This window comes from Aethalodelphis obliquidens, unplaced genomic scaffold (assembly GCF_003676395.1).
Source record: "Aethalodelphis obliquidens isolate GAN/ISIS:26980383/991018 unplaced genomic scaffold, ASM367639v1 scaffold39, whole genome shotgun sequence".
Taxonomy (NCBI): Eukaryota; Metazoa; Chordata; class Mammalia; order Artiodactyla; family Delphinidae; genus Aethalodelphis; species Aethalodelphis obliquidens.
In genome coordinates, this window is record NW_020837983.1 from 9276927 (window position 1) to 9289014 (window position 12088).

At 34.9% G+C, this 12088-nt stretch overlaps 1 protein-coding gene across 7 annotated transcripts in view; it reads left to right on the forward strand.

Annotated features, from left to right (window-relative positions):
• Positions 1–12088, forward strand: part of VPS13B (vacuolar protein sorting 13 homolog B) — a 778894-nt gene that overhangs the window by 62777 nt on the left and 704029 nt on the right. For 6 of the 7 annotated variants that reach the window (XR_003438158.1, XM_027131501.1, XM_027131500.1 and 3 more), the window contains exons 7-8: positions 4085–4259; positions 10368–10636. Coding sequence is in view for 5 of the 7 variants with exons in the window: in XM_027131501.1 (XP_026987302.1) it covers positions 4085–4259; positions 10368–10636 (444 nt within the window). In the remaining 2 variants the exon portion in view is untranslated. Of the gene's footprint in view, positions 1–4084; positions 4260–6417; positions 6450–10367; positions 10637–12088 lie in introns of those variants that run through there. The other variant, XM_027131498.1, reaches the window with a different exon arrangement.

Below are 12088 nucleotides of genomic sequence, written 5' to 3' on the forward strand. Positions count from 1 at the left end.
ACATCTTCTTTATCCATTCATCTGTCGATGGACGCTTAGGTTCCTTCCATGTCCTGGCTATTGTAAATAGAGCTGCAATGAACATTGTGGTACATGACTCTTTTTGAATTATGGTGTTCTCAGGGTATATCCCAGTAGTGGGATTGCTGGGTCGTATGGTTGTTCTACTTTTATTTTTTTAAGGAACCTCCATACTGTTCTCCATAGTGGCTGTATCAATTTACATTCCCACCAACAGTGTATGAGGGTTCCCTTTTCTCCACACCCTCTCCAGCATTTATTGTTTGTAGATTTTTTGATGATGGCCATTCTGACTGGTGTGAGATGATATCGCATTGTAGTTTTGATTTGCGTTTCTCTAATGATTAATGATGTTGAGCATTCTTTCATGTGTTTGTTGGCAATCTGTATATCTTCTTTGGAGAAATATCTATTTAGGTCTTCTGCCCATTTTTGGATTGGGTTGTTTGTTTTTTGATATTGAGCTGCATGAGCTACTTGTATATTTTGGAGATTAATCCTTTGTCAGTTGCTTCATTTTGTTCTTCAAGGTACTGGTAAATATTTTTAATGTGTATAGTTACTCTTTAAGTGTAAATCTTGTGTTCTTTTATTGCATAACAGTTTTCTGTACCTCTTGTCTGTCTGTCTACCTATTTATCTGTCTTTGAAGAAGAATTCACACAGTGACTTGTGATCTTGTTAACTAAGTTTTAATGTGGAATGAAGTTTTATTATTGAATTACAGGCTTTTGTACTATAATGGAAAAGCCAGCCCCAAGTCTGAACACTGGGATTGACTACTGTGCCTGTTTGGGCATGGCTGTATAAATTATGTATTATTTTTATATTAGGTTTTTTTTGTTTGTTTGTTTTTTGTTTTTGCGGTACGCGGGCCTCTCACTGTTATGGCCTCTCCCGTTGCGGAGCACAGGCTCTGGACGTACAGGCTCAGCGGCCATGGCTCACGGATCCAGCCGCTTCGGGGCATGTGGGGTCCTCCCGGACCAGGGCACGAACCCGCGTCCCCTGCATCGGTAGGCGGACTCTCAACCACTGCGCCACCAGGGAAGCCCTACATTACGTTTTTTAAAACATAAAACACTTGCTATTTTATGTAGCTTTATTGTACTTAAGTTTCTATTTATATATGAAATACACCCATTCTTCTTTGGTAGTGCTCAGTCATGAGTATGTTTTTTTTTCCTTATGCATCCTACAGTGCACATTGTTTAAATTCTGCTACTTTTCCCTTCTATTTTTGAATTAGCTTCTTAGGTAAAGATAAGCATGGAAAAGTATTAATTCAAAAGTAATTATGCCACTGTCTCAGGACAGTGGACTTACTTTCCTTCTTTGACCTTGAATCTACTAGTAGAGTTGGGGAATGTTAAGGGTGGATTCAAGATATATTTTGAAAGCAAGTAATGGATATAGGGAAGCCTTACTATATAAAAAAATCTTACTGATCATTAGTACAGATTTAATTGTCCATTCTAGGATGTGGCTAACTTAGAGGAAAGTAAAAATAAGTGAACTTGAGGAAAACTTAGTGTTGGCATATAAGTTTTTCTCAAAACTGACTAGCCATGATATTTTATTGTAAAAAGTACCTTTAAATAAACTTGTTGACAGGTGGTTTTTGACTTTTGTAATCACTGAGTGTGAGGTACCATTATTCTTAACTGAAATTAAATTTTGAGGTTTTTTTTTTTTAATACTACTGTGATGTAAGATTTACTGTTTCGAATTAGACCCATCATTCTTCCACCTCTTAGTGCTTGGAAATAAGTATTAAATGGACATGGTTAACCTCATTGATCACCTGAAAGACAGGGAATTTCCCAGAATGTTCCAGACACCCTAATTATTTGTCTAAGACTCTCACATATGTTCAAGTGGCTTTTGAGTTTATTTGTATTTTGGGTGGGCTTTTTGTAATTTTCTATCTTTTGTGAGTACTAAATATGTCTTTAGAGATTTTATCATCTATGAGATGTGGAGCTTAGGGTATGTAATTTATTTAACATTTCCCCTGTTTTTGAAAATTTACTTTTCTTAACAGTTTTTCAGGGGAATGAAATTCTACATATAAATCTTTGACCACATCTCTGATTAATTCCTTAGGAGAGATTTCTGTAATTGCAAATATCTTATTAATGGGTTTAAACTTTTTTAAGCCCTGTAATCTGTACTGCAAAATTGTTTCCAGAAAGGTTTAACCAGTGTATATGCTCATGAACATTAGGGGAGTGCCTATATTACACTCCTGCTATCCTTAAATATGATCATGTTTTAAAAAAGCCAAGCTGTTTGGCAAAAATAATACAAATTAATATTTATTTGATTATTGTCAAAGTTAGATTTTTTTTTTTTTTTAAAGAAGATGTTGGGGGTAGGAGTTTATTAATTAATTAATTTATTTTTGCTGTGTTGGGTCTTTGTTTCTGTGCGAGGGCTGTCTCTAGTTGTGGCAAGTGGGGGCCACTCTTCATCACAGTGCACGGGTCTCTCACTGTCACGGCCTCTCTTGTTGCGGAGCACAGGCTCCAGACGCGCAGGCTCAGTAGTTGTGACTCATGGGCCTAGTTGCTCCGTGGCATGTGAGATCCTCCCAGACCAGAGCTCGAACCTGTGTCCCCTGCATTAGCAGGTAAATTCTCAACCACTGCGCCACCAGGGAAGCCCAAAGTTAGATTTTTGAAAATATGTTCACTGGCCATTATTTTCTCTTTGAAAAATTCATTCAGGTTCTTTGTCAGTTTTTCTATTGTGGGTTAACTTTATTGATTTTAAAGATATTTACATGTATGTGTGTGTGTGTGTGTGTGTGTATATATATATATATAGTGTGTAAAGTATCTTATATGTTAAAGATATATATGTTGGTGTGTATAGTATTTTAAGCACATATATACATACATACACACACAGTTGACACCGGTTTTGCTAAGACAGCTTATCACTGGTGCTGTTGGTGCTGTATGGTATTTAAAGGGTATGGCAGAGAAATCTCAAATTGAAGAAGAGCTTGGCAGGCCTGGGGTGCCCGCCCTCTCAACCTGTCCCTCATTTCAGGGTCTAGTAAGTGTATGATTTTTAAGTCAGTTTTAAGAAACCTGTACTCATATTTGAATATGGTATTTTACACCTCCCCACACAACTGTCTTCCCCTTCAAATACAACTTTTTGTGCCTTTAGCCCTAAAAATACGACGATTACCGTTACTTCTTTTTCATGTTTCATAGACATTAAAATACCAGTTAGTTAAAATAAACCTTCCAAGAGACTTGACTTTATGGCTTAATTGGTTTTATTCTGTGTTTATCTAACAGCAGGAAATCATTACACTGAGGCTGTCTTTATATTGAATTGATGTCTCATTCTATAAGAACTTAGATTGGACTGCTTTGTGCCTTGTTGATAATAATTAATCTTATTTCTTATAACTGGTTCATGTTATAAGTTTTATACTATGTTTAAATCTTTTATTTAAAGTTGGTTTGAGAGATATTCCTGATCATGTTTTCACTTGGTTTTCCATATTTGACAATAATCATTTTATCATGTGCATACTTACATAGTTATAATGTTAGTAATTTACTCAACAACATGTTTTTAGGATGTGTGTGTATTCTTTTTGGTTCATAAAGCTGAAAAGGGTGATTAAAGTCTTACTAAAATGACATGAAACTTTTATTCTTAGTTGTGACAGAGATTTTTATGGTGTTTGTTGGAGTACTGTCGTACTCTTATTATAAGGTGGGTATTTTGGTAACAAAAACTTTTGGGAAAAGTTATCTGGAAATCCAGTGTGACTGTATCTTTTCATTATCATTTCTATTTCCACTTATATAGTTTGGATTAATATAGTTTCTATCTAAAGTGTATTGATCATCATAGAAAAATCTGTTTAAATTCCTAAGATATTAAGCTATTATTTTGGCTTAAATATGAGAAATGTTGGGACATTACTGTTTCTCCTCTGGTTTCCATTTTAAGACTTAACATTTCTCTGCTTATGCTAAATGGTACTCCCTTTGAATATGCTTTTGTTGATGTTTTTGTTTTTTTCAAAATACAGATTCATACCTTAGTAGAGAGTTTGAAACTTTCTATCACTGATCAGCAATTGCCTATGTTTATCCGTATAATGCAACTTGGGATTGCTCTTTACTATGGAGAAATAGGAAATTTTAAAGATGGAGAAACAGAAGAATCTGCCTGTCACAATAAAGATATGTTAGGAAACATTACAGGTAAATATAACAAAAACTTTTATTTTATAACTATTGTTTTTACAAAGTGTTTTCACTATTGTGAAACTTCGAAAACTACAACATTAGATTATGTTTTGCAGTGTTCTAATATGATGGGGTGATTTTTTTTTTTTTTGTGGTACGCGGGCCTCTCACTGTTGTGGCCTCTCTCGTTGTGGAGCACAGGCTCCGGACGTGCAGGCTCAGCGGCCATGGCTTATGGGCCCAGCCGCTCCGCAGCATGTGGGATCCTCCTGGACCGGGACATGAACCTGTGTTCCCTGCATCGGCACGTGGACTCTCAACCACTGCACCACCAGGGAAGCCCCATGATGGGGTGATTTTATTTTGCTTGTTTGACACTAATTTTTTTCTTTCCTACATTTTGCATACTAGTCTGACTTTCTATTTTCTACATGTTTAAAAGAACTTGAATATTTCTAATAAGTATAAGTGTTTGGAATATACATTACATAAAAGTTAAGGCAGTCCAACCTCAAGATTTCCTAGTAAATTATAGTACAGTTGACCCTGAACAGCATGGATTTGAACTGCGCAAGGTCCACTTGTAGACAAATTTTTTTCAGTAAATACGTACTACAGTACTACATGATACATGGTTGGTTGAATCCTCAGATGCAGAAATGTGAATATGATGGAGGGTTGACTGTAAAGTTATATCTGGATTTTCAACTTGCACCTCTAACTGCCTTGTTGTTCAAGGAACAACTATATTGATAATTTTTCTGCAGAGTCTCAGCAAGAGTTATTATAACTAATTAACTTATTTATACTTAATTATTATATGTAATTATAATTGACTATAATTATACCTAATTATATGCTTCATTGAAGGATACCTACTTAATTAATTGGAGCATTACTTAAAGAAGTATATACTTCATTGAAAGATACTTAGTGGGTTAATTTCAGTTATTCAGTTCATTATACTTTTACTAAAGCCTACTGTGTGTAAGACATTATTGCTGGGAATGTGGTAGAATGTAGAGATAAAGAAATGTGGGAAAATAGAGACAAATTCTCTTCCCTTAAAATCTTAATATACAGTGGAGTAGACAGACATGTGAACAGTTAGTTAAGCATGATGTATGGTAGAATGATAAGATGTTTGTTTAATAAAAGTATGAGTGATCTGAAGTAGAAAAATGGTGCACGGGATGATTGGCTTTGACTTGTGTTGGGTCTGAGACTCAGGAAAAATTTGGAGAAGATGATGATTAACTTCCATAGTTTGAGCCTTTAGAAAAGGGCATTTAAAACTTAGGAACAAATAATCTTATTTAAAAAAGGGCAAAAGACCTGAATAAACATGTATCCAGAAAAGATATACAGGTGTCCAACAAGCACATGAAAATATGCTCAATATCATTATTCATGAGGGGTAATGCAAATCAAAACCACAGTGAGATACTGCTTTACAGTCACTAAGCGGTGTAGTTATAATAAAAAAGACACATAATAAGTGTTGGCAAGGATTTGGGAAAATTGGAACCCTTATGTATAGCTGGTGGGAATGGAAAACAATCTGGTTTGTCAAAAAGTTGAACATAGAGTTACCATATGAGCCTAGGTAGGGTTCTATTCCTAGGGTTATATGACAGAGAGTTGATAACATATGTCTAACATAAAAACTTGTATGTGAATGTTCATGGCAGCATTATTCTTAATAACCAAAAAGTTTAATAACCTAAATGTCCATCAGCTGATGAGTAGATAAACAGTTGTGGTGTATCTATACACTGGAATATTATTCAACCATACAAAAAATGAAATACTGATACATGCTAAACTTTGAAAACATTAAGTGAAAGCAGCCAGTCAAAAAGGAACACGTTGTATGATTTCATTGATATGATATGTCCATGATAGCCAGTTCTGTAGAAGCAGAAAGGAGATTAGTAACCTGGGCTTATGGGAAGGAGGGAATGGAGAGTGACTGCTAATGTGTAGAGGTTTTCTTTTTGGAGTTTCATGTTTCTTAGAACATGAAAATATTCTAAAATTAGATAGTGATGATGGTTGTACAACTTTGTGACTACACTAAAAACCACTGAATGGTATACTTTTAAAGACCAGATTTTATGGTATTTAAATTATAGCTTAATAAAAATTTTTTATCACCTTAAAAAAAGCTTAGGGAACATTAATAAGCATATGTAGATATAAAACATTTTATTTCATTTCACACTAGGCAGCGAATTCTTGTTAGACATTGTTCCTGTCCTAGCGATTCATTACCTAACACCTAGAACAAAACCTAGCATATAGAAACTGTTCAATTCATTTTTTTCACCATGCTATTATGATAAATTTCAAATATATAGAAAGGTTGAAGGAATATTATACAGTGGACACCCACATACTCATCATCTAGATTCTACAATTAATATTTTGTCACATTTGCTGTATCATGTATCTGTTCATCTAACACCATTTTCTCTCCATCAATTCAACCAGTTTCTGATGCCTTTCGAGGTTAAGTTATGGACATCAGTATACCGCACCCCTAGACTTCAGCAGCATATCATTAACTAGAGTTTATATTTATTGATGGTTCTTTTTCTTTTTTTGAAGATTAAATTCACAAGGTGAAATGCATAAATCTTAAGTATACTATTTAAGAAGTTTTGAGAAATGAGTATGCCAGTGTGATGCAAAACACCCATCAGGATATGGGTCATTAACATCTCACCAGCTTATCTCATGCCTCTTTCCAGTCATCCCTTGCTCCAGCTGCCTGCCCACCCCCACTCCACTCAAGAAAACCCTGTTCTGAATCTTTAAAAAATCGTGGATCGGTTTTTGCTGTTTCTGGAATTTCGTATAAATAGAATCATATAGTATGAATTCTCTTGTGAAAGGATTCTTTCATTAAGCATAATATTGTTTTTTACTTTTAATTTTAAAAAACTTTTTATTAAGACAATTTTTAGAGCAGTTTCAGATTTGCAGCAAAATTGAAGGATAGGTACAGAGATTTCCCATATACCCCTGATCTCATACGTGCATAGCCTCCCCCATTATCAGCATCCCCTCCAGAGCGATACATTTGTCACAATTGAGGAACCTACATCATTATCACCCAGAGTCTATAGTTTAGTTAAAGTTCACTCTTGCTGTTGTACATTCTATGGGTTTGGACAAATGTATCCATCATTATGGTATCATACAGAGTATTTTCACTGCCCTAAAAGCGTTGTATTTTGGGGATTCATCTGTGTTGTTGTATATATCAGTATTTCTTTCCTTTTTATTGCTAGGTACATTGTATGACTATACCATATGAATATAACATAGTTTATTTAGCCATTCCCCTGTTGATGGATGCTTGAACTATTTCCAGTTTTGGTTATTATAAATAAAGATGCCCTGGACATTCTTCTGGAAGTCTCTTATAGACATGTGCTATTCCTTCTCTTGGGTAAATGCCAAGAGAAAGAAACTACCAGGTTGTTTTCTCAAAGTGGTTGTGCCATTTTACATTCCTATCAACAATGTATGAGAGTTCCAATTGCTTCACATACTTGCCAACATTTGTTGTTGTCAGTCCTTTTTACTTTTAACTATTCGGATGGATATGTTTTGATAGCTCATTGTGGTTTTAATTTGCACTTCCCTGATCAATTATTTTGAACTTTTTTCATGTGATTATTGACAGTTAATATATCTGCCTTTGTGAAGTTTATGGTAAGTATTTGCCTATTTTTAAACCATTTTTGGGTTTTATTACTGATTGGTGGTTCTTTTTTTTTCTTAATTTTTTTTAATTTGGAGTATAGTTGATTTACAATGTTGTGTTAGTTTCTGCTATACAGTACATACACATGGTTCTTTATATATTCTGAATTCAAGTCTTTTGTCATATACATGTCAGATGCACTTGGGGAGTATTTTTTGCTGGTCTGAGTTGCCTAATTCATTTTTAAATACGTGTCTCTTGAGCAGAGTTTTAAATTTTGATCAAATGTATTTTTCAAAATTTTCCTTTGTAACTATTCCTTTCTGTGATCTAAGAAGGTGAGTAGGTGTTTGTTTATTTGTTTGTTTGTTTATGTATGTTAAAAAGAGGGTTGCTTGCTTCCAAATGAGTCTGAATTCGTTTTTTCATCTGTCTAAAGCAGAGATCCTTAACCTTTTATTGTGTGTGCTATGGACTCCTTTGACACTCTGGTGAAGCCAGTGAACCTTTTCTCGGAAAGTTTGAAGCGCCTTGATTTTAATATGCCATGGTGTCCTTCCCCAATTCTGTTTATGTCTTGGGGATGTTTTTGCCCCTTTCTGGTGGTTCTTTTCATGGCCTCAGTAGTTTCCTTACATGAAACTGATTAATACTTAGGTGAGGACTGGAGTGGGACCCTCTCCAGGTCTCAGGAGCTCTCACCCTGAACAGGTCTTTCTTGTTTGGTACTCTGCCCTGCGAACTCTAGCCACCTCAGTCTGCCTGGACTCAATACTCTGTTTTGTCATCTAAGGATGTTAGGATATACCATTGCAAGGGCAAAGAGTATTTTGAGAATTCTGACCAGAGATCAAAGAGATGCTTTTTTCTGTTCCAGGTCACAATTCATTCTTTTTACAAGGAAGTAAGCAAAGATTTAGAACTTCAAAACCTTCTTTCATGAAAAATCCCTCTTAATTTTTAATTAATATTATGTATAAATTATAGTGACTGATTTCTTAGACTTCTCTTAGTGATGTTTCTTTCTTTTGTTTCAAAAGATCAAGCAGTGGGATACTCCTCCTGTTTATTGGTTTTGACAAGAGAGGTCCAGAGTCCATCTCTTTGGACCCAGCCTGGTCCTGGGTTGAGCTAACCTGACTTTTTGTTTTATAACCAAGATGATATTCACTGATGATGTCCAATTTGAGATCTTACAAGGGACAGTTAATAACAGGCTTTATTTATTCCCCAATAGAAACTTATATGATATTTAGGTTAATAGCAAGATATGAAGGTCAAGTAAAATGTTTTCTGGATTTGTAAGTTTTATAATTTATTTTGAAGTAAAATGGCTAAGATCTCTTGGTACTGTATTTTAGGTACTCTAGTTACTATTTATCAAGTCTTTTTTGTCCCAGATGAAAGAGGTCAATAGCCATGTGTCATGACCTAAAAGTGTACGATGTTCCAAGAGTCTCCTGTCACGAGAATTAAAAAAGTTACAAAGTTTTTCTCACCAGAAAACCTGGAAGTGAATCTGAATGAGGATGATATTTAATGGAGTGTGTGTATTTATTGATTTATCATTGAAGAGTATGTATGTTTGAATCTGCTGGAGGGTGCTTATACCATGAATTTTTAAAAAAGTAATTTCTTCTGTAAATTCCATGATGATCTGCATCTCTTTTGTTTGTATTGTTAGAATAACATTAAGGGACCTTGATGGATTTTGTCTTACAAAGGTGGAATAAGTTACAGTGGTTGGAATTTAAATCCTTAGTCTGCCAATTTGTAACCACATAAAAGTTCTTTGCTATAATTTTTCATCTATAGAATAGGAAAGATGTTATTCACTAATAAGAAAGTCACTATTTTTCTTAACTACATATGAGAATAGTTTCCTTATAACATTTACTTTCATTCTTTGGGATAATTCTTTTCTTGGTGGGGGCACATTCTGCCTAGAATACTTGCCATTCTCTTTCTCTGTTGGGTGCATCAGGAAATCAGGAACTTTTCTTGGATTTTTCTGATATTATGTTTCTGAGAAAAGTCAATTTTTCAGCACCGTAGCCTTATTTTTGGAAGGTAGGTTATATGTTGTTGTTGTTGTTTAAATTAATGAGTGAAATCCTAAAGAATGAATTTATTCTTTGTATTTATCAAACACATTTAAAAGTATGTAATAAACTACTTCCCATATAACATTGTGGATTATGAAAGGAGATTTATACAGTACAATATATAGAAACTTGAAAATGGTAATGCTAAATTATTGGTTTCAAGTAATAATAACCAATGTATGACTTGTTCATACTTTATATGTAGAAAGAATCATGTGGGAGAAACTTTTATATAATTTAAATTCCTAATTGTCCTCTTGCTTTAATTCCCTTTATTTAAAATGACTTTATTTTGATTGATAGGTGCTGAAGATGAAACACGAGTAGATATGCAGTATCCTGCTCAGTACAAAGGCCAAGAGCTGTATTCACAGCAAGAGGATGAGCAGCCACAGGGATGGGTATCATGGGCCTGGTCATTTGTGCCTGCAATTGTGAGTTATGATGATGGTGAGGAAGACTACCTTGGGAATGATCCTACATCAACCACACATCAACAAAAAGCACAGACTTTGAAGGATCCTATTGTTTCTATAGGATTTTACTGTACAAAGGCAACTGTGACTTTCAAAGTAGGTTTCTTTTTTTTTTTTTTTTTGCTGTTTATCCCTCAACTTCAATGCTTAAATTTTGACTTCTAGTAAGAATGTGGCTTAGTTTATTTTACACTTAGTAGATGTGAGACAAGAGTCTAACAATCTTTACTTCATAAAATTATATGTCCCTTCATCTGAAATCTCTGAATTTTGCTCTTTTTGTCTCCTTAAGGCCTTCTCCACTTTCCTTTTTAATAGCTTCATGGAAAGTTTTTCTCTCCCTACGGAATCTTTCAGTTGGCATATAGAGATGCCTTAGTATTTCCATTAAAAAAGAAATGCACATAAAAAAAAACTCCCATGACTTCATGTACCCCTCTAGCTACTGTTTCATCTCTGTGTTGTCTTTTCATTACAAAATTCCTTTAAAGTGTTGTTTATATACATTTTCTCTCTTTCCTCACCTCTCTTTAAGATAGTTCAGTTTATTTTATTATCTAGATCTTGATCTAACGCTTTTTCAGCATTGTTTAAAATACTTTGAGTACTTCCTCCACTAACAAATGCATGTAAAATACATTCTCAAAAGAGATTATATAATAGGTATTTTCAGGTTAAACAGTAATAAGGTGAACATCCTTTTATTTTATTTTATTTAATTAATTTATTTATTTATGTTTTGCGATACGCTGGCCTCTCACTGCTGTGGCCTCTCCTGTTGCGGAGCACAGGCTCCGGATGCGCAGGCTCAGTGGCCATGGCTCACGGGCCCAGCCGCTCCGTGGCATGTGGGATCCTCCCGGACCAGGGCACGAACCTGTGTCCCCTGCATTGGCAGGCGGACTCTCAACCACTGCGCCACCAGGGAAGCCCATCATCCTTTTATTTTGAAAAGTATAATATGTTCTTCTTTGATCATATATTGTCTTCTCTGCCCCTCAGCTATAACTCATACTCAATTTTAGGTTATTTCTTGACTTTTTATCATAGTATTATCACACATTTAATATTCCTGAACAGTACCTAATTCGTTCAGCAAATACATATTAGTGCCATCTATGTACCAGGCATTGTTTTGTCTCTGGAGTTCACTGTGAACAGGTCAGATATAAATCCCTGCCTCTTAAAATGTAAATTGTTATTATAAACAAATAAGATATATAATATACCCGTTGATGATAAGGGTTATGTAGAAAAAAGAAAAGGAAAGAGGAATAGCGAATGCTTTCACTAAATGGGAAGGGAGTTTTGCAGTTTAAAAGAGGGTGATCAGGTTGCCAAGGGGAAGACGGGGGAGGGATGGATTGAGAGTTTAGGATTAGCAGATGCAAACTATTATATATAGGATGGATAAACAACAAGGTCTTACTGTACAGCACAAGAAACTATATTCAGTACCCTGTAGTAAACCATATGTATATATGTAATAAACAGTATGTGTGGGGTGTGTGTGTGTGTGTGTGTGTGTGTGTGTGTGTGTGTGTGTGT